At 57.8% G+C, this 21,286-nt stretch overlaps 3 protein-coding genes across 5 annotated transcripts; 1 reads left to right on the top strand and 2 right to left on the bottom strand.

The window, feature by feature from the left end:
- Positions 1-8,672: 8,672 nt before the first annotated feature.
- PRDX5 (peroxiredoxin 5) lies at positions 8,673-11,600 on the bottom strand. Its single transcript, XM_004437553.3, has 6 exons — positions 11,412-11,600; positions 9,971-10,105; positions 9,340-9,471; positions 9,228-9,266; positions 9,022-9,083; positions 8,673-8,913 (listed from the first exon to the last, which is right to left on the bottom strand). Exons 1-6 carry the CDS (start codon positions 11,574-11,576, stop codon positions 8,808-8,810), a joined length of 639 nt encoding a protein of 212 aa, XP_004437610.2. The 5' UTR covers positions 11,577-11,600; the 3' UTR covers positions 8,673-8,807.
- A 659-nt stretch (positions 11,601-12,259) lies between these two features.
- On the top strand, positions 12,260-13,170 carry TRMT112 (tRNA methyltransferase activator subunit 11-2). The gene is made up of 4 exons (XM_004437552.3): positions 12,260-12,387; positions 12,477-12,578; positions 12,711-12,800; positions 12,893-13,170. The coding sequence occupies exons 1-4, from the start codon at positions 12,310-12,312 to the stop codon at positions 12,998-13,000; spliced, it is 378 nt and encodes a 125-aa protein (XP_004437609.1). The 5' UTR covers positions 12,260-12,309; the 3' UTR covers positions 13,001-13,170.
- ESRRA (estrogen related receptor alpha) lies at positions 13,120-21,139 on the bottom strand. Of its 3 annotated transcripts, none has more exons than XM_087422724.1 (7): positions 21,039-21,139; positions 19,215-19,551; positions 16,034-16,150; positions 15,747-15,875; positions 15,159-15,326; positions 14,799-15,068; positions 13,120-14,153 (listed from the first exon to the last, which is right to left on the bottom strand). In XM_087422724.1, the coding sequence occupies exons 2-7, from the start codon at positions 19,537-19,539 to the stop codon at positions 13,894-13,896; spliced, it is 1,269 nt and encodes a 422-aa protein (XP_087278850.1). In that variant the 5' UTR covers positions 19,540-19,551; positions 21,039-21,139; the 3' UTR covers positions 13,120-13,893. The 3 variants fall into 3 exon arrangements, with proteins under 3 accessions (XP_087278850.1, XP_087278849.1, XP_087278851.1); XM_087422723.1 differs by lacking the exon at positions 21,039-21,139 and adding an exon at positions 19,911-20,350; XM_087422725.1 differs by lacking the exon at positions 21,039-21,139 and having other exon boundaries at positions 16,034-16,247; positions 19,215-19,291.
- Between the last annotated feature and the right edge of the window lie 147 nt (positions 21,140-21,286).

A 21,286-nucleotide genomic window follows, 5' to 3' on the forward strand; every position in this document is an offset into this window, starting at 1 on the left:
CCACCTTGCCACCCCGCCTCCTCGTCTCCGGCAGGGCCGGCCCAGAGGTTATCGGGGGAAGGTGGGGTCAGGGCCACCCAGCAGCAAGGCCCACAGCTCTGGCTCGATGGACAATGGCGGGTGAGTCCTCCACCCCTCTGGGCCTCGCTGTCCCAACTTGAAACCGGAGAGGGTGATCTCAGCCTGGCACCTTCCAGGGCCTCTGAAGGGGCTTCAGGGCTTGCGTGGTGACTCTGGGTGCCTACACCTGCATCTTCTGATTTGCCCTTGATGTTTCTCAAACCTCCCCCCAGACCTGTGAAGGCAGGGTCAGATGCCGCCTCCCCCAGCAAGCCTCCTCTGAACCCCAGCCAGGAATGAGCACCCTTCCTCTGACCCCGCCCTCCCCCATACTCTTTACACACTGGACTAAGACAGGACCGCTGGGCCGTGGGCAAGTGACCTCACGGGCCTCAGTTTCCTGCCTGTAAAAGAAGTAGGTTGGACTCCAGCCTCAGAGGGAAGCAGTTCAGTGCAGAGCCGAACAGCATGTGTCTCGTAACACACAGGCCAGGAGGACATCCTAGCCTCCCCTCTGCTCACTCTGGCGCCGCTGTTCATTCTTTCATTCACCAGCTCCATGTGGGACACTGTGCTGGGTACTGGGCTGTAGTAAAAAGCCACATAGTCCCTGCCTCCATGGGATGCACAGTACACTGGGGAGACAGCTACCCAAAAATTCACACACATCCTCAAAATGTAACGTTGAGCTGTACTACGTGCATTGGTGGGGAAGGGATTTGACTTCAGTGGGATGGTCAGGGAAGGCATCCGGAGGGGCCTGTACGATGGAGCTGAGATCAGGGATGAGTGGGTTGACTAGGCAAAGAGGGGAGAAAGGAAAAGCATTCCAGGCAGTAGGAACAGGATGTGCGAGGGCTCTGTGGCAGCTGGAAGCATAGCCATTGTAAAGTTCAGAAATTATTTATGTTTCCTCGATTCCAAGATGCCTGACTTCTCATATTTAAATCTCAGAAGTCAGATGACATGGTCGAGTTGCTGCCTGGCTGGCAGCAGTCCTGACATAGCTGTCGTCACCTGCACATACCCACACTTCAAATGCCTTAAACCCTGCAGAAGTGGCGTCAGCAGCTTGGAAGGAAACCCCAGAGGCAAGAGCAGAGCAATCTTTTACTCCCAGGACCCAAATGGTGGGAGCCCCTGGGAGGGGACCAGACGTGCAGGAACACTCCCAGGGCAGAAGTGGATTGCAAAGCTGGCTGAAGAGCCACCTGCACGGTGACTTTACCATTGTCTGATGGATGCTGGAGGGGGTGCTGCTCTCCAGCACCCCTGATGGCTCACAGGAGGAGGCGGCTGAGAAACAGACATCATGCCCCTGTCGGACTCTAACTGTGAAGGAGTTTTCCAAACGCCGTCCACGGTTTACTTTGCTTCTATTTTCCCGTTTATGTGTGCATCCGAATTATATATGATGAGAATCTCTGAGTCTAAAAGAGCTCCTTCGGGAAGTATAAAATAAAGATTCTAGTGATAAAAGAGCCTTGGGGCATAGTTAACTGGCAGCATTCTTTTTTTCCCTAGTGGCATCTTTTACAAACGATGACATCTTAGATTTGATGAAATATAAGGCAATGATAATAACAATCATGGCAAACGCAAGCTTACCATGAGTCAGTCATGGTTACAAGTACGTTACAGTTACTAACTTATTTGCATTGGACTAGTCTATGACATACGGACTAAATGGATTATCTCCATTTTACGGAGGAGGAAACTGAGATGCAGAGAGGTTAATAACTTGCCCAAAGTCACACAGCTCTTAAGTAGAACCAACTGAAAGAAGGCGGTGGGGCCAGAGTGCAAAGAGCCAGGGGCTCGTGGGCAAGGTGAGCTGGGTCTGACCGGGCAATGGGAAGCCATGTGGGCTTAACAGTACACCTAGTTAGGGCCGGCCCCGTGGCTTAGCGGTTAAGTGCACGCGCTCCGCTGCTGGCGGCCCAGGTTCGGATCCCAGGCGCGCACCGAAGCACCGCTTGTCCAGCCATGCTGAGGCCGCGTCCCACATACAGCAACTAGAAGGATGTGCAACTATGACAGACAACTATCTACTGGGGCCTTGGGGGAAAAAAATAAATAAATAAAAATTAAAAAAAAAAAAAAGAAAGAAAAGAGTACACCTAGTTCTTCAGCCTCCCGAGATGCATCTGAAAATGCGGATAATCCTCTCAGAGAGGATTCCAGGAACTGGTGCCTGCCTTAAGTGTTCATTAATTGGTCCCTGCTGTGGTTATTAATTTTACTATTAAGGATATCAAGGGTCCATCAGATTTGACCCTCTGCAAATCTTATTCCTATTTGCATCCTCCGAAGAGTCCAGCCCAGGAAGTCCTCCAGAGCAACGGCTCTGGATCAGCCAAGCGTGATGACTGGGCATCACCTCTTGGCAACCAAAGGTCCCCGCCTTGCTCAACATCTCAGTCACACCCTTCCTCAAGCCTCGGAGGCAAGGGCCGTGTCACCAACTGCTCTCACATCTGTCACTCCAGACATGCCTGGCTGCGCCTCAATCTGGTTTTCAGACTTGGTTCAGCTGAGTCAGGCAGAGGGTGGCGGGGGGAGGGGAAGGGTGGGGGGGAGGAGGGCAGCTGGGGAGGGGCTCCCTCGTCAGCTGACACAGAGATCCTGGGATTTCCAGGCTCAATTAGCTCATTGAGAGGCTGGCAGTGGTCCCTTTCCTTCGGCTAGATTTTTTCTTTAAAAAATTTTTCAGATACATGATCAAAAATGTCAGGATGCATTGGGGATAGAGAAAGTCTCCCCCTCATCGCTCCCAACCCCCAGTCCCTGATCCCCCGTTAGACTTTTCCCTGTCCTTCCTGACATTCCACTGCCTGTGTCCGTCTGTGACAGGTGGTTGCGACCACACACACCATTGTGCACCTCTATGCTTTGCAATGTTTTGCAATCTCATTCATTTCAGTTCATTTTGGCCTTTCTAATGGCTACATAGAAACTGTCTTTTGTTGAAAAAAATTTATTTTATTTTATTTTTTTTTGCTGAGGAAGATTCACCCTGAGCTAACATCTGTGCTCATCTTCCTCTATTTTGTATGTGGGTCGCTGCCACAGCATGGCTGGCAAGTAGTGTAAGTGCACGCCTAGGATCTGAACCCACGAACCCAGAATGCTGAAGTGGAGCGCGCCAAACTTAACCACTAGGCCACAGGGCCGGCCCCAAGAAATATCTTAAATATTTGCATCTTTTGTTATTCTACAGTGCCATGTAGAATGACTGCCCTCCTCAGGTATTTTTTTCTAGCAGTTTTTAAGGGGGTTCAGTGCCCACTGCCGCCAGCGTGGGGATCCAAGAAGCAGAGAAAGACAGACAGACAAATGGACAACGTAGTCAACTGCCACTGTCTCCCTGCAGTCTCCTCCCTCGGGGCTCAGCTTCCCCACCTGCACAGGGTGGAGGCCAGAAGGACCACACCTCCCAGGTCCCCTCTGGTGGTGAATTCTCTGGAGAGCCCTGGTCCGACCCTGAAGGCCAGAGGCAGGAGGGCTCTGGGGCTCAAGGAAGCGGAGTCCAGGGACGCCAGGGCAGGTGGCAGCCGGTCCAGCCAGGGCCCCGGACCCCCCTGGGCTGAGTCAGAGAGTGGCTTTTTCTCCCCGCCTGCAGCGGCTCCGAGCAGCGTCTGGCCCCCCAGCGGCCTGGCTGGGGCCCAGCTCCCTAACCGGATGGTCCAGGGCCCCAGCCTAAAGAACTAAAAACAAAAGACAGCCTCCAGGGCCTTCTGGGCACTTGGCCCTCTGCTGTCGGATCTGAGGGACCCTCCTCCTGTCTGAGAAGGGGTGGATCCCCCCACCATTTGAGGGTGGAATTGGTGGAGCCAGAGTCGGACAAGAGCAGAAATGCGCAGCGGAGTGACCCAAACAAGCTGCCCAGGTGGGAGGAGGGAGGGGGAAGCCAGAGCCAGGGAGGACAGGGCCCGGGGCCACCTGCCCAGTGCCGGGCCGGCTGCCCAGGGACCCAAGGTGTGGCCGCCAAGGCCTGGGCCCCAGCAGCTAAGGAGAGCTCGGCCCAGCCCAGCCCCCATTGCCTGACACTGGGCCAGCTCTCCCTCCCTGCTCCTCCCAGGGGACCTACGCTTCTACAGGTACCTGCCCTGCCTCTCCTGGAGCCTCTGGTCAAGGCTGGGACACCACCACCAATCCCCCTCCAGGCGGCCTCTACCCAGCACCCGAAGTATCAAAGAGTCGTTTTGAAACGCTAGCTGGCTCATGACCCTTCCCCGCATAAAAGCCTCCAGTAGCTTCTCCCTGTACTTTGAATTGGCTTCCAGCCTCTCACCCTGACTTCTGAGGCCCCACGGAATGGCCCAGGTCACCACCTGACCTCATCCCTTGCTCCTCCCGCTCCTCTGCTCTGGGTCCTCTCCTGCTTCCTCCATCTCTCTCCCACTCTCAGTTCCCCCAACCTGGAACTCCCTCTCTAATCCCGCTAACACACCCTCCCTCTCCCCTGGCAGGCTCCTCTCACCCTACTGGTCTTGCCAAATGAAAAGACTTTCCCTTTCTTTCTTTCTTTCTTTCTTTCTTTTTTTTTTGGTGAGGAAGATTGGCCCTGAGCTAACATCTGTGCCCATCCTCCTCTATTTTGTTTGTGGGTCACTGCCACAGCATGGCTGATGAGTGGTGTAGGTCTGTGCCTGGGATCGGAACCCGTGAACTGCCGAAGTGCAGCATGCGAAATTAACCACTACACCACTGGGCAGCCCTGAGACTTTCCCTTTCTAAAGTAGACCCCAGGCCTTGTCCCCTCACAGTCTTATTCCACTCTGCATCTTCCCTCGTTCACTTGGTCTGCTCCCCTCTAGAGTGGAGGCCCTGTGAGGGCAGGGACGCTGTGGGGTCGTCCATGGCTGCAGTCCAGGCACAGTGCTGAGCTACAGAAGCCATGAGAGCGCCAACGTCTGCTGACGGCTTGCCTGCACTGGCTCTGTTCCTCACGTGTATTAATCACCCACTCCCCCCATAGCCGTAAAATACAGGTGCTGTATTATCATCCCCCCTTTCCAATGAAGACACTGACACACAGAGAGGTCAAGTCACTTGCTTAAAGCCACACAGCCAGAAAGAGGTGGAGCCAAGATTCAGAAGACGGCCGAACTGATGTTTTTGAACAAATGAATTCCTATTTCAGAGATAAGGAAAGGAAGGCTCAAAGGGGCCTGGGGGTAAGTAGGGTGACTGAGGGCACACCCAAGTCCTCTGGAGGCCTGAGAGCTGTGTCAGCTCCGCTCCCGCTGCCTAGTCTGTGGGAGAGCACGGCTGAAGCCCAGCGCCCAGTTCCCACGCACGGGAGACCCAGCAGTCCCGCCGCTGCCAGCCTCCCTCGTAATTAAAGACACACACATTAAAGACAGCTCCAAGACACCATTAAATATCCATTAAGCGAGCAAAAATCAATCCAGAAGGTAAAACTCAAGCCGGCACACCCACACATCACTAACAGCCCTCAGAACGGCCTCCGAGTTTCCAGAGACCAATCAAACCACCAGAGCCCTTTGACCTAGCGCTCCAGCATTTGGGAACACGCCCCGAGGAAGGAGCCCAAGAGGATACGAAAACAGAACTTTGTCGGAAGCTGCCCCCAGCCTGCTCCTGGAGACACCCGGATGTCCACCAAGATAACCCGACTGGGGCCGGCCTGGTGGTGCAGTGGTTAAGTGCACGCGCTCCACTTCAGTGGCCCAGGGTTCGCAGGTTCGGATCTTGGGTGTGCACCAACGCACCGCTTGTCAGGCCATGCTGTGGTGGCGTCCCGTATAAAGTAGAGGAAGATGGGCACAGATGTTAGCCCAGGACCGGTCTTCCTCAGCAAAAAAAAAAAAAAAAGAGGAGGATTGGCATTGGATGCTAGCTCAGGGCTGGTCTTCCTCACAAAAAAAAAAAAAAAGAGAGAGAGAGAACCTGACCAAGCCGTGGCTTGTGGACAAAATCCTGTCTCTGACCTCACTTGGTCTACTCAGCCCAGGCCTCTCTCTTCTTCCTCACCTTTAGGCCTTAGCACAGGCTGTTCCAGCCGCCTGGAACACCCTTCCCACCTCTGTTCGCCTGGCTGTTGCCTATTCATTTTTCAGCCACAGCTAGGAGTCGTTTTCTGGGTCCCTTACGCCTATGGTGAGCTGGGGTGGTGGGCAGAGTCTTTCTGTAACACCCCAAAACCCCCGGCCGGTGCTTCCCTTTCACAGCTCCACTGCACTGACCTCAAGCGCTCATCCGGGGTCTGGTGCCCCCACTCGACCGTGAGCACATTGAGGTGTGCTGCCAGTCCCATTAGAACATGCTCTCAGGGCCCAGAGCTGCGTCCTGCAGTGGGGCCAACGGGCCTGGGCCTGGCCTGTCCACTGCTGTGTCCCCGGAGGCCAGCATGGTGCCTGGAGCAGAGATGACGCTCAGCAAACAGCCGCTGGATGCGAGACACGTGATGTGACTGTAGGGGTACATGGGGCAAGCAGAACCCCCGAAAGTCTGAACATGCCCTTCATAACTACGTAAGGATATGCAGACACACATAGAGATGCTCAGAGAGACAAGCAGCTTCATCCTGGGAGAAGTCTCTGAGATTAAAGATCCATCTTTAGAGACTGGCCCCATGGTGTAGTGGTTAAGTCCAGCATGCCCCGCTTTGGCAGCCGGGATTTGGGGGTTCGGATCTCAGGTGTGGACCTACACCACTCATCAGCCATGCTGTGGCAGCGACCCACATACAAAGTAGAGAAAGACGGGCACAGATGTTAGCTCAGAGCCAATCTTCCTCAAGCAAAAAAAAAAAAAGAGGATTGGCAATAGATGTTAGCTCAGGGCTAATCTTCCTCAGCAAAAAAAAAGATCCATCTTTAATCTTTAAGTGGTGAAGGTTGCACAACTTGGTGAACAGACTAAAAACACTCAACTGTTTGCTTTTAAAGGGTGAATTATATGTCAAAAAACTCCGTCTTTGATGAAGCTGAGGGTGCGGCCCACATGGACTAGTTCAGGGAAGGAACGAGGAACAGGGCGTTATCCACAGCCAAAGGGACTGCCCCACGGCCTCAACGGTTACAGCCACTTGGGCAGGGGTGGGAAAGGCAGGGCTGAGCACCCGGGACCCCCGCAGGGAGGCAGGCCCTCCTGCTGAGTGCCCCGACCTCCCAGAACACCACTCCAACCAGCCAGCCTCTTAGACCTCCAGCTGAGGGGCCCCCTGGACTCAATCTCCACCACAAAACTCAACAGGTCTCCGTGTCCCAGCCCCCACCTCCTTGACATCAGTCCTTCCCTATGCTGCCCACCTGGCGCCTCTTCTACCCCCCACTCACCCAGCTCTAGCTCTCTCCCCACACAGCAGCCCGGGTATAAAGCTGACCTGTCACTGCCCTGCGGAAATCCTTCAGTGGCCCAAGGTGGCCGCAGGTGAAAGTCTTCAAAGGCCCCCTGTCCTCCCAGCATCCCCTCTCTCTCTCTCAGCTGCTCTGTGTGCTGCAGCTACTGGAGGCTGTTCCACTCTCCATCCCTACGGCCATGCTGTTCCCTCCGCCAGGAGCACCATTCCCACTGCCTCAAGGGTCGTGTCCTCCAAGAGACCTCTCGCTGAGGGCAGTCTGCCCTGGCTGGCTCTGGGGGCTGAGCCTCCGCAGATGGCCAGGCGGAGCAGGAGGGCCCCTAGGAGCTGGTGGTGACGGGGCAGAAGGGCACAGTGAGTAAAGCTCACACCCACGCCAGCCCCGGGCCGGCTGCCTGGCTCAAATCCCAACTCCTCTTATGCGGCTGAATGAGCCGGGCCTGTTGACTTAACCTCTGCGATATAACAGGCTGTAATAGTTCACACCCCACGGGATCATTGAGGATTTTTACCATACCTGAAGCGTCTGTCCCCCGTAGGCTGGGAGCTCTAAACACAGCAGGGGCCTAATAATTGCGGCCTGCTCTGCCAAGCACTTGGCTTCCCAGGGACAAAAGGCAGAAGCCCAGGGGCAGGGCCAGCACACAGCAACGGCCCCATCCCCAAAGCCTGCCCGCCTCCCTGACCCCCGGCTCCTCACTCTACACCCACCACCGGGCAGGCCTCACAGGCGTCTTCTCCTCTCACACTCCTCTCCCAGGAAGCCCTCCTGGACTGAACCAGCACTGCTCCACATGGATCCCTTTCTGCCAGATGGTCCCAAGGTGCCAGGGGCCCTTCCTGGGATGTGGGTGCTCCCGGGAGACGTTCAGCGGAGTCTGAAAGAATGGTGGGGCTGGGGCTCGGCCCAGGTCCGGAGGCTGCCTGGAACCAAAGTTCCTACCCCGGGGTTATGGTCTAAATGAGCTCAGCCAGCACCCAGAGATCAAGCGCAAAAGGTCACAGGTGTGAGCCAAGCTCGTGTCTGCCCAGGAAATTTCTAGACATGCTTCCTCTGCACGGACTGCTCCTTCCCTTGCTGTTCAGACCACTGACCCTTTCTCAGTTTGCAGATTGGTGTGTCACAACACGTCCCTCGAAGGCCTTCCCTGACTGCCTCCTTAATTACCTCAGGGTCTCCTATTAGTCCCCGCCTCAGCCCCTGCCCACTCCTCTCCCGGCTGTGATTGTCACGAGACCTGGCCCTCAGCGAAAGAGCAATTCAAAATCAAGGAGACAGACATGAACCACAAGTGTTTACTGCAGAAATCTGGCCAAGGCTCCAACTGGGTGGCCCCAGGAGGGTGGGCTGGGCTCTGCCCAGGGCTGGACAGGTGGAATAGGAAAGCGCAGAAGGAGCACGTCTGGGCTCTGGACCTCAGAGCTGCGAGATGATGTTGGGGGCCAGGCTGCAGGTGAGGCCTGTGCCATCCGGCTCCACGTTCAGGGACTTCACTGTGCCATCCTCTATGACCATGGAGAACCTGCCAGAAAGACGGGTGACCAGTTGCAACAGCCTGGGCCTGGAGACTGGGAATGGAGACGGGGGCTGGGGGGGTGGGGAACCCCATGGAGGACCCTCCCACTTTTACCTCTTGAGCCGTCGATTCCCAAAGAGGGACACCAATGAATCATCTAGTAACAAATCTGTCTCCTAGGAGGGGAGGCCAAGAAAAGGATCAGGAAGCCCAGAACAGGCCAAGCCCCCCGGCTGCTCCCCACATTGGCCACGTCCCTCCAAGTCCCTGCTTCCAAGGCCGGGCACAGAGACTGCCCTGGGGGCGGGGGGGGCACTCACCTTCCCAAAGGCCCCAGTGGGGTCAGCCAGAAGCCGAACCTAAGGAGAAAGTAAAGGTCACAAGAAAAATCTCCCGCCTGGCCCCTGATCCCCTGCAGGACCCGCACCTCACCTTGCCTTTCGCGTTGTGAGCTCGTCCCCACTCTTCAGTCACAAAGACATCATTAACACTCAGACATGCCACAACCTGGACCCCTTTGGCCTTCAGAGCCCCAGCCTGCTCCACAAACCCTGGCAGGTGGGTCTGGGGAGGGGAAACAAAGGGTCAGCAAAGGGATAACTGCCTCTGCTCCTTGGGCTACCCTTTATCTCCAGGCCTTCCCCATCTCCCTGCTTCAACACCTTTGATCAGACAATGAGAACTGTGTAAGCCACAGTTCCTTTTTGCCTTGGCCACTAGGAAGCTCGGATCCAAATTTAAGTGGTCAAGACCATGAACTTCCCGTGGGCATAACTATGTCTTATTTACCCGAGTTCCAAGTACCTTCCATAGTGCCTGTCAGCCAGCAAAGTCAATAAGAAGTGTTGGATTTCATTGCAATACCCTTTTCCCCTATATTTCTGGTACTGCTACCTTTTCGCAACCTCCACTTATTTTCTAAATGCTCTGACCAGCTTTTTAACTGTCATATCATCTACATACTCTCGTTGCCAACTGCCTCAGGACTCCGTGGAAGACTTATGAACAATACGAACATGTACACAAGGTCCCAGTTGCTAAGCCCAGAAGGGTGGGGCCTCACCTTGGAACAGCCAGGGGTAAAGGCCCCGGGGACTCCAAACAGCACCCCCTTCTTGCCCTTGAACAGCTCTGCCAGGTTCACCTTGTTCCCAGGCTCCCCTTCAAACACCACCACCGACGGGATGGCATCTCCCACCTAGAGGGAATGGCTCCGAGGTCAGGGGTCGAGGTGTGGGGTGGGCAGGGAGGCCAAGGGAAGGGCAGCACCAGAGCCAGGGGACCAGAGGGGCTGGCAGCTGTGCCTGGTGGAGCACAGTTGACACCCTGCAGGAAAGTTCAACCCTGTCAGAGTTTCCAGAGGTCCCTCCCTGTCGCCCTCCCTTCTCCCGCCACCGCCTGGTTACCCCACATCCCCCAGGTTTCAAGGTGGCCCTATTCTTCTTAAAGGGCCCACTGATGACAAGAGAAAAAGGGAGAGAAGGCCTCCCTGGGTGTCGCAAGGGGTTGAGTAAACAAGCTGAGTTACAGGAAAAGAGTAGGATAAAGGAACAAGGGGCGGAGGGGCAGGCCCTGACAACAAGGAGGGAGCGGACCCTGGCCAGGTCTGAGTGTCTCACCCTCAAGACAAAAAAAAAGGGAGGGCAGCACAAAGTGGGAAAGTCGGGGGGTGGGGGGGCCGGTCCCTACATCCAGGGGGTATGGAATAAAAGAAGGAATCTCTTGAAGGGTGAGGGGTCGGTCTACCTGGGAGTGTGTGAGGGCTTCCTGGGCCCGGAGGAGGTAGACAAAAGGGACAAAAGTCAGGGGTAGGGGGAGCGTCTCTGAGAAACTCTGTGGTAGGAGTAGGATGAAGCAGGAGGAGGCGGGGGTCTCAGAAGACTGTGGGAGGGGAAGGGGTTTGTTCCAAGGAGCTGGGGATGGTTCCAGAAGATAAGAAGGGGTGAAAGACTCAGCAAAAGGGTGGGAATTAGCTATGGGTGGAGTGGACTGGGGGAGATACAAGGGGACTCTAAGAGACAACACCTGTTCCAGAAGATAGGGGGAGAGTGATGCCCAATAACTTGACAAAAGCATAGGACAGGGTCGGGGGAGATGTATGGGGGTTGAAAAGGGACCCTGGGGCAAAGGACATGGTTCCAGAAGGTGGGGGAGGCCACGATACTCAATTGTCTGAAAATGGTGCAGACCCATCACAGGGGTCGCAGAGCCGATGTGGAAGGGAGATGAGAGGAAGGCTCGAGAGCCTCGGGGACTGGCCCAGCAAATGGGACACGAGACTCCCAAAACTGGCATGAACGGGGTGGGGGTGGGGCCGCCCGGGCCGCCACGGGGTCTTGCTGAGGGGATGAGGGGGATACATAGCGTGAGGGGCCACTAGGGAGGCGGGAAGGATTCCGGAGGGCAGGAAAGAGGGTGACTCTCCCCCAGACAAGCGGGACGGAGGGTGGCCTTGGGTGGATGGCGAGGGGCTGGGGGTCAGGCCTGGCCGGCCCAGTGGTCACCTTGATCGGGGCCATGGCTGCAGAGGCGCTTCTGAAACCGCGGGTCCCACCAAGCGTCCACTCTCGGCCTCCTTCCAGGCACCGGCCTGCTCCCACCGCTGCCGCAGCCTGGGCGAATACTGAGTCCGCTCGGCGTCCCAGGATGCATAGACCCACCTGCAGCATGCCCGCCACCGACGCCACAACCGCCCCGCCCCGTCTCGCTGCGCCAAGCCCCGCCCCCGTCGGGGCTGCGGCCTGAGGCGGGGCCCGGCGTCACCAGCGACTCTCCAAAGGCGGGGCCTCGGTCGCCCCGCCCCCGGCGAGGCCCCTCCACTGCGCAGGCGTGCGTGCAGGGGCGGAGCTTCCGGGGCGCTTGGCTTATTTGCATTAGGGGCTGGACCACTGATGCACGGGCAAAGGGGCGGGGCTTCCGGCAGCCGAGCAGATTATTTGCATACAAGGTTCGGGTGCCTGTTGGACCGGCCCGATTTACGGATTGGGGCAGTGTTTCCGTTTTTTAACCGACAGCGAGGGGTGGGAGATGACGGCGTCAGGCGCTGGTGTAGGAGTAAATAAAACATGTTTATTTTGCATTCGACGGAGGCCCCATTGCAGCTGTTTCACATATAATTTGCACTGTACATGATTTGTAACCACTGGAGGTTTTTGGCTCAGTCACAACCACTGGGCCTGCGCCATAGCCACCTACCGCCGAGATGGTTCCGGCAGCAGCGCGTGATCCCACCAGGCCTTTCAAACACCTCGGCTCCGGCGAGCCCCAGAAGTTCGAGCAAGTTCCCGCTTCCGCTTCTCTCAGCTATCCAATAGGGTACAGAGGGGAGCGGCTCCGGAAGTGACGCAGGCGGACTCCCGGCCTCCTTCCGCTTCCGGCCTGGCCAGAGCGCTCGGTGGCGACATGAAGCTGCTGACCCACAACCTGCTGAGCTCGCACGTGCGGGGGGTGGGGCCCCGCGGCTTCCCTCTGCGCCTCCAGGTACGGGCCGGGCGGTCTCTCGCCCCCGTCCCGGGCGGGATAAGAGAACCAGGGTCCGGCCCGCCTCACTAAGCCCCTCCGCCCCGCAGGCCACCGAGGTCCGCATCAACCCCGTGGAGTTCAACCCCGACTTCGTGGCGCGGATGATCCCCAAGGTGGAGTGGGCGGCGCTCCTGGAGGCGGCGGACACCGTGAGGACCCTCCCCCGCCCGTGCACGCCCTGGGGGGTGGTCTCGCCGCAGCCCCTTGCACCAGGCAGGGAAGCCTGGTCTCGGGGCGAGGGTCGGCGATGCCCAGGGACGAGTTAGGTGTCTTGCCCACAGTTGCATCTGGTCGAGGTGCCCAAAGGGCCGATTGAGGGGTATGAGCGTGATGAGGCTTTTCTGAGGAAGATGCACCACGTGCTGCTGGAGGTGAGAACCGGCCCCTCGCTTGCTTGCCTCCCTGGCCACACCCCCACGCACGGAGCCTGCCAGTACTCAGCCCTGTCCCCCTTTCCCCGCAGGTGGATGTGTTGGAGGGCACCCTGCAATGCCCGGAGTCTGGACGTCTGTTCCCCATCAGCCGCGGTATCCCCAACATGCTGCTGAGTGATGAAGAAACAGAGACTTAATCGTGCTGGGCACCAGTTTTTCACTGTGTCCATGTGTATATTGGTTTATGTATATCCTGTTTGCTAGTTCTGTTTTGTGTATCCCCAACCCTTGACCCAGTGACACGCCAGACACGCAGTGTTCTTGAGCTCGATATATTTTTTTTCTCATTAAAGGTTCAAAACCAAAAGCGGTTTCTCTTTGCAGCAAATATACATTAAAATAGAGTCTCTGTACAGCCGAGGGCTCTGGGCCCTGGCTTGCCCCATGTCCCTGCACCTCCCTAGCCAAACCCAAAAATAAATATAGTGTTATTGCTCTGCAGGGCGTAGAGGCAGTGCTCTCCCTGCCCCCTGAGGAGGCTGGGTGGGAGCTGATGGGGGGCCCTGGCCAGCCCAGGGGTCCAGGGGCTGGAGCCTGCTTGGAGTTATTGCTTCAAGGGGGGGCAGTAATGCCCAATGCAAATGATGAGGAGAGGAGCGAAGGGGGCAGGGGCTTTTGCTCTCCAAATCCCCCTCTGCTCTGGAGAGGGGGTCGGGTTAAGCAGCAGCAAAAGCATCACCCACTGGGAGACTGTGGCCTCCACTCCCTTCCCTCCCAGATCAGGCTTCTGCTTCCCACTCATCCCCTGCAGCCCCCTATGGCTTCCGCAAGGCCCCCTACACTCTGGGGGCACGTTATGGCTTGCAAGGGGCAGCACTGTGCCCAGAGCCTGGGCACACACGTTCCCAGCTTCTAACACCCCCTAGGAGGGGGGAGGGGAGGGTGTAGGGCCCACTCCCAGGGGCTGATGGTATTGCCCTGGCCCTGCCAGCAGGCTGTGGCACTGCCCAGACCCCAGCTCTGCCCCCTTGGGGCTGACCCTCTGCTGGGCGGGTCCTGCCAGCACCCCCACCCGTGCCCACCCCGTGCCTCAGTCCATCATGGCCTCGAGCATCTCCAAGAACAGCTTGTGCATGGGCACCTTGCCCTCCAGCTTCACCCCATAGAAATGGGCCAGCACTTTGCCCGCTGTCTGGCGAAGGAGCGGCAGTGTAAGCAGCAGCCTGCCTGCCCGCCGCCGCTCAGCGCCCCCTCCGGGGCCCGCCCGGCCGGCTTCATACTCTAGCAGGGCCTCGTGCAGAGCTTCTCGCAGCTGCTCCACAGCCTCGGCATCTTCAATGTGCACAGAGTCTGCGAAGAGAGAGGAGAGAGAGCTGTTGACCCGGGCCACCTCCAGAAAGGGCAGAGCCCCCATCTGCTTAGACAACACTGCATGGGGCCTAAGGAAGAACCAGACACAGGGCTGGCCCCCATAGTGTAGTGGTTAAGTTCACACACTCTGCTTCGGTGGCCTGGGGTTCGCAGGCTCAGATCCCAGGCACAGACCTACACACCGCTCATAGAGCCATGCTGTGGTGGTATCCCACATATAAAGTGAAGGAAGATGGGCACAGATGTTGGCTCAAGGCCAATCTTCCTCAGCAAAAAAAAAACAAGAAGAAGAACCAGACACCGATTTGTTCACTGGCTGACTGAAGCACCACTCACTGCTCCTGCTCATGAGCCAGGGTCCACCTTTTCTCTCTCAACTACGGCCACCTCTTGTCTTCCCCACCTTCCCTCCCATTAAATTGTTCACCTTTCCACTAAGTATGGCACTAGGGCTCAAAATCCCAGGTGCAGTTCCTGGGCCTGCCCTTGGCTTGCTTTGTGACTTTCAGCAAGTCACTATCCCTCCCTAAGCCTCAGTTTTTCTTGCCTGCAAAATGGGACTGTGCCACCATCACAGAGTTAAAAACCGGAGGGCCCTGTGGAGGGAGCTCACTGCAGACTCACCTGAATTGGCAAGGGCCAGGGCCTTCAGCAGGACGTACTCCTCACGCTCCAGCCGCAGGGCCTGCAGTCGCCGCACCAGTTGCAGCAGGGCGGCCCCCAGCTCCCCCAGGCCAGCTGCTCGCGCCCCCTCTTCATCCAGGACCAGGTCCTCAGCAAAGGCCAGCTCGTCCTGCAGTGGCAGTGAGCGCTGGGCCACGCCCAGCACCAGGACCTCCATCCATACACTCTGCAGGACTGACATCTGGTCGGAGAGCGACAGTGACGAGAAGCCTGGAGGGCAGTGGGGAGGAGACCCAGCTGAGCAAGGGCGCCAGAGCCAGGCACCCAGGGAAGCCCCACATCACCTGGGCCAGCCCTTACCTGGGATGCTCTTGGCCCAGCTGATGGTGACCACGATCTCTCGGTCAAAGAGGTCACAGAGGGTAGCCACAGCCGGGAGCTGTCCGTCGGGGCCCGCTGGGTCGGGCATGGCATACAGCTTCTCGGGCTCAACCACCAGCAGGTGGGACACCAGTGCGTTCACCGGGGCTACAGGCACAGTTGGAAGAAGCACTCGAACTCATCACCTTGCAGGCCCTTCGGAGTCAAGCATCTTCCCAGAGCCGGGCCCCCTGTGGCCTTCCTCAGTGGCCACTGGCCAGCCAACTCAGACCCCTCTCTCTGGGAAGGGCTCGCACTGTCTCCCGGGGAGAGCCGGTCTGTGTGTGCACGGGTTTTGAGCGTTAGAAAACCCTGCCCTGTTCCCAGTTGTACGACTTGGGGGCCTGACACAGAAAAAGGTATTTTCATAAATACTTCTTGGGATAAGTGACTACGTGAATAGATGCAGGAAAAATTTAGGTCCCAGTGCCCAAGATAATTATTCTCCTGGGTGAATGATGCCAGATAGGCCTCTGGGTCCTAGCCCCCCAACAACCCTGGAGCTCCAGGGACCCACGACGCTCTCACCTGTCTTCCGAGGGCCTCCAGCTACCGCCAGGGGTCCAGCAGGGAAGGGGCCTGGGAAGGGCAGTGGGTCCACCTCCGGCCGCCGCTTGTACTTCTGTCGCCCACCCCGGACACGGTCCAGACGTACCCCTTGAATTGTAAGAGAGGACTGTGTCCATGGGGCTGGGGGTGGCTTGCTCTGCAGAGACCCGCGCCCAGTCCATTCCACCAGGACTTCCCAGGCCTTGCCCCCCGGCCCCATGCGTCCAGCTCCCCTAGCCCTCGCCCAGGCCCTGCCCAGTGCTCACCCTCCTTGAGCATGCCCACCCGCAGGCACTTGGTGAAGCGACAGGCCTGGCAGGCCTTGCGTCTCCGCTTGGTGATCTCGCACTCGTTGGAGGCCGGACAGCTGTACTCGATGCTCCCTGCCAGGAAGAGGCAGGGCTCCAGTGGCGGCCTCCCAGGGCCCGGAGGGGGCCCAGCGGACAGGAGAGCCCTGACTCGCCCCGGGCAAGCACGGGTCTGGGGAGAGCAGGAGTGCTGTGAGTGGCACAGGGAAGCCCGGTGCAGTGAGGGGCATGGCCGCTGGGCTGGGGGCCTCTACCCGGGCAAGGGAGGCACTGGGACCGGGGGAGTGAGGCTGCGTCGCTGCCCCAAGCCTCTTGTCAAGCCGTGTCTCTGGGCTCTATTGCCCTCATCTGCTCTCAGCAAGGGCCACAGTGGCCTCTACATCCAATAGCCAATTCTCGTCCTCATCTGACTTGGCCTAAAGGAGCATCTAATGCCATTGATCACGTCCGACTCCTAGAAACACTTAAAACACTTTTCTTCCTAACTTCTAGGACCCACTCCTGATTTTCCTCCCCGCTCATTGGCCACTTTGTGGTTCTGCGCACCTCCCCACGCTCTTTCCACTGAAGAATCCTGCACTGCCCTCGGACCTTGTCTCCACTGACTCACTCTCGGGTGAGTTACCACTCACAGCCCAGGTGATGTGACCCAGCTGCAGGCTTTCAAATTTGTATCTCGAGCCTAGACCTGCCTGAGCTCTAGACTCATCCCACTGCCTGCTCGACATCTTGCAGCTCTAGAAGGCGTCGCAAACTTAACATGTCCTGATGGAGCCCTTGATCTGCCCCTCCAGACCTGCAACTCCATTTATCCAGGTGCTCAAGCAGAAATCTAGGAGACATCTTGGATTCCTCTCACACCCAAAATCCAACCCATCAACAAGTCCTAGAGAGTCCAGAAGCCGACCCCTTCAGCCCCTGGCAACTGCTTCCACCCGTGACCCAAGTCACTGTCACCTCACCCCCGGCTCTGTCCTTGCCTCCTTCAGTTACTCTCAACACAGCAGCCAGAGGCATCCTATTAAACCTAAGTCAGACCCTGTCGCTCCTCTGCTCAAAACCCTCCAGTGATTTCCCCTCTCAGAGGAAAAGCCCAGGGGAACTCCGTGGCCTCTGAGGCCTACACCCCTGCTCTCACCCCCTCTCCGATCTCATCCCCTGTTGCACTCTGCTCCGGCTCCCCACTGGCCTCCTCACTGTGTCCCAAAACAGGGGACACTGCTCCCTTACCTCCTTCAAATCTCTGGCCCTTGTCACCTTCCCTGGCCACCCGCTGAGAATGCCAGATGCCCCTCCACAGACACCTCCGGGCCGCTTGCCCCTGCTTCATAGTTTCTCATCAGCTCTTAGCACCATCTAATGTGCTACTTATGTACTTATTTATCTTCTGTATTATCCGTCTCCCCACTTTAGTGTCAGCTCCACGAGGGCCAGCACTGTCCCCAGCACCACACAGGGCCTGGCACATAGTGGGCGCTCATAAAACTGGTTGAATGAGCGCATGGTGGCCCTCCCAGCCTCACAGGCTACACAAGGACTGAAGGACACAACCAGCCAACATGCCCTTAGCACGTTTCCCTCAATTTCTCCTACACCCTACCCGGGCTTCCGTGCTCAGCTCAAAATACCTCCTCAGGGAAGCCCTCCAGCGCCCCAGACCCAGCCAGGTTCCTTGTCACACACACCCTGCTCCTCGCCTTCCAGCACTTACCACAGCTGCACTATAACAATCTTGCGCAATCTCTCGTTTTCTTTCTCCCCCTCTGTTAGAATGTAAATTGCTTGAGGACAGGAGCGGTCCTGCCTTAGTCCCAACTACGTCCCCAGGCCTGGAACAGTGGCCAGCACAGCCAAGCACAAGTTAGGGAAGAGCAAGGCCCTGGAGGCTGCCTGGCGCCCATCCTGACCCTCTCACTTACCAACTGTGTCACCCTGGGCAAGTCCCCTACCTATGCCCTCGAACCCTCAGTTTTCCCATCTGTAAAACTGGGATGATAAAAACAGTAGTTCTTTTCTTACAAAGGCGGGTTGTGAGCATTTAAGGGGATAATCAAGGTAACACATTTAGTGTGGTTCACAGGACCTCAATAAATGCTCCCTATTTATGGCTAATGCTCAATAAATATTTGTCACCCGCCTCCACAGAGAACGAAGGGTTCTCCTGGCCCTGAACCATTGGTTCACTGGTCTTCAGAGCCAGAAGGGAACACAGAGAGTTTAGACCAGCAGGCCTCAGCCAAGTCAGAACTAGCTGGAATGTCACAATCGGTCGTGCGGCATCTGTCCAAAGTTCAGTTATTAATAATAAGGAAAGGCGTTTCAGACCTCAGCTCTGGACCTAAATTGACCCAAGTTCAAATCCTGGTTCTGTCATTTTCTACCTGTGAGATGTGGACAAAGTTTTAAAAACCTCTGTGGGCCTCCGTTACGAAACAGTGCCGGCACCTTATAGGTTGCGATGGGGGTAACTGAGGTTGTAAATGTAAGGGTCGGGCATTGTGTAAGGGCTCACAAAATGTTTTCAAAACTTATCCATGCTATAGCCCCAAAGTAACCAACAGGTTACATAGAAATATAAATAACAGGTACATCCCAGGTAATGTTTATTGCATCACCATCTTGCTCACATGATCTGCTTTCCTAAGTGAGAAAAATTCAGTGAGTACTGTTAGCAGGATGCCTAAGAGTCTTTTTAAAGTTAGGTGCTGAAATATGATGTGGCCCCTCTCAGTTACCCAGAAAAGCCTGCCTTGTGCTGGTGCAGCTTCGGGGAAATCAACAAAAAGGGGGGCATGTTCTATGCCAGTGAGAGGCCAGCAGCTGCCAGAAAAAGTCTAGGAGTGGGCAGAGGCTGCTTTGAATTTTTCAGAGCCACTGTAGAAGGTGCTGGAACTATAGTACCCAGAGACCTAGGAGGCATCTCTCACATCCCACATCCAATCCATCAACACATCCTGGTGGCTTTACTTATCTTTTAAGGGAAAAGGCCTTCCTGGGAGGTAGGAGAGCCTGGAGACACCGGGCTGCCAAGACCAAGTGGTACCACAGTAGCCTGGGGACCTGTGCCACCCAGCAGTGCACCAACTGGATGGCGCCAGGCCCAGAGGGCAAAGGGCACAGGAGTGGGGTGGGGGCTCACCCTGGATGGTCCTCTTGAAGAAGGCTTTGCAGGCCTCACAGGATGCCACACCATAGTGGTAGCCGGAGGCCACGTCCCCACAGACCAGGCAGAGGCGTTTCGGCAGGGAGCTGAGGACCAGCTTCCCACCCCCCTGCTCGCCAGGCCCAGCCCCCTCCCCATCCTCCTCCTCCTTATGGCCTGGGAGGCAGCGGGTGGGAGCTGGGCCAGGGGCCAGGGCTACAGGGGGCTCGGTCTCGGTCTCCGAGGAACCCTTTGGGCTGTCGGGGCTGGCTGGCTCTGCCTTGATGTAGAGAGGCTCAATGCCCACCACCTGGCTGGACATGGCGCTGGTCACCTGCAGGGAGAGACCTGTCACGTCACAGGGAGGCACTGGGATGGGGGATGGAGAGACACCCTGCCACCCTGGTTGCCCAACCCTGGGCCTGGGGCCAGGCCTCCAGGCTTAGTGAGGGGGAGGGAAGGGGGACAGAGTCCAAGGAAGGGCTGCCCATGAAAAGGGCCCTCCCCAGCTGTTGCCATGGGAACAGAGTCTCTAGAGCCTCCAGGGCCAGTAACTGACAGCAAGTCTCCCACTTGGGAACCTGGGGGAGGCCTGGAAAACCCTTACTCCCACCAGAGCAGGGGAGCATGGTAACCTTAGCCCCCCAGGCGACCTTCAACCCCATCTGGAATCCCCAGCCAGATGCAAGATACCTCTCCATTCTCTCCAGATGGTGGGGAAGTCCGAGATCTCCCCCTCACCTGAGTATTGTCCATTCAAGAGCACAAACAAATTGAGGCATACAAGCAGAAGGGCGCTCACGTCTGTGTGTTCACACCCTCACACACCCCTACTTGCCTGGGTTCTGAGGTGTCCCCGCATGCACACACATGCTCACTCTCTCCTAGACACTCGACTCTCACGCATGGCCTTTCCCGAACCCCACTTCTCACTCATGCTCCCGTTTGTCTTTGCACACTCCTCCCAAAGTGCACAGCCCAAGTCACACTCAAGGCTCATAATCACACACACTCTTACAAACACTCTTACACTCTCGCCATGCCCCCACACTCACACTCGGGCATAGACCCCTGTGGAAACACATTCAGAGGCTTTCACACCTGACACACTGCCCCCTCCTGCCCCAGCACGCCCAAGCCCAGGCACAACTGGCGGGCGCGGCGCCACCTCCTTGCACCCCCCACATTCACTCTTACACTCCTGCTGCCGCAGAATCCTCCACCTCCGGGGCGCCCCGCCCCCCCCAACCTGCGCACACCTACGGGAAGTTGTCTAAAGTTGCTGCGCCTCCCCTCCCCCTCCGCCCGCGGGGGACCTCTATCAGGTTATCAGGAAGTAAATGGGGAGCTCCAAGGAGGAGGAAGTTCTCCCCTGCCGGTGCGATGACCTTTGACCCAGAGACGAGGGTGGCCCAAGGCCCCTTGGAGCGCCCCCACGTGGTCTTCAAAGCCCCTTCCCCGACACAGGACCCTCCCCATCTTCCGCCCAGGCCCGCCCCTGGGACTTCGGCATGCTCCAGGTGCCGGATTGAACCCTGCCCTGGGACTGGATCCGAGGCCCCAGCCTGACCCTGGCCAGGACCTGCAGTCCGAGCCAGAGCCGGCCCCTGCCCCAGGCTGGCGCACTACGACCTGGACGCCGGATCCCGCTCGGACCCTGAGCCCCTCTGGCTCTCGACCGGGGCCCGCCCGTGACCCGGGCCGGTCCCGGAGCCGGACCCCGCCTGGAGCCCGCCCCCGCCCGCCTCCGTGCCGCGCTCGCACATGGACCCCGCGCCCCGCCCGCCCACCCCCCAGCGGTGCTCCCCTCCGCCCCCGGACCTGGGGCTCCGGCAGGGCGGGTGGGCAGGCATGGGGGCCGAGCGGCCCGGAGCGCCGGGGTGAGCCGGGGGCCGCGGGCGGCCCCTCCTCCGCCGCCTCCTCGGGCCGCGCCGCCCCGCCGCGCCGCGTCCCCTCACTCGGCGGCGCCGCCGGCGGCTTGTAGGACACAAAAGGACATCGCGGCCGCTTCCTACTCTGCTTCCTCCAGCTGACAGCGGGGGCGGGGCCGGCCGTGCGCATGCAAAGCA

Source organism: Ceratotherium simum, chromosome 34 (genome assembly GCF_057802395.1).
Source record: "Ceratotherium simum simum isolate JZ-2026a chromosome 34, ASM5780239v1, whole genome shotgun sequence".
NCBI classification, from domain to species: Eukaryota; Metazoa; Chordata; class Mammalia; order Perissodactyla; family Rhinocerotidae; genus Ceratotherium; species Ceratotherium simum.

Bases quoted from the DNA above. Each gene is read 5' to 3' on its own strand.
- ESRRA (XM_087422723.1), bottom strand. From the start codon at position 19,973: ATGGACAATACTCAGGTGAGGGGGAGATCTCGGACTTCCCCACCATCT. The intron at 19,552-19,910 runs GTATCTTGCATC...CTCTCCCTGCAG, and splicing joins CATCTGGAGAGAATGGAGAG to GTGACCAGCGCCATGTCCAG. The intron at 16,151-19,214 runs GTGAGCCCCCAC...TCTTCCTGGCAG, and splicing joins CTTCAAGAGGACCATCCAGG to GGAGCATCGAGTACAGCTGT.
- TRMT112 (XM_004437552.3), top strand. From the start codon at position 12,310: ATGAAGCTGCTGACCCACAACCTGCTGAGCTCGCACGTGCGGGGGGTG. The intron at 12,579-12,710 runs GTGAGGACCCTC...TCTTGCCCACAG, and splicing joins TCCTGGAGGCGGCGGACACC to TTGCATCTGGTCGAGGTGCC. The intron at 12,801-12,892 runs GTGAGAACCGGC...CTTTCCCCGCAG, and splicing joins TGCACCACGTGCTGCTGGAG to GTGGATGTGTTGGAGGGCAC.
- PRDX5 (XM_004437553.3), bottom strand. From the start codon at position 11,576: ATGCTGCAGGTGGGTCTATGCATCCTGGGACGCCGAGCGGACTCAGTA. The intron at 10,106-11,411 runs GTGACCACTGGG...CATTCCCTCTAG, and splicing joins CAGCCATGGCCCCGATCAAG to GTGGGAGATGCCATCCCGTC. The intron at 8,914-9,021 runs GTAAAAGTGGGA...TCTTTCTGGCAG, and splicing joins GGGAATCGACGGCTCAAGAG to GTTCTCCATGGTCATAGAGG.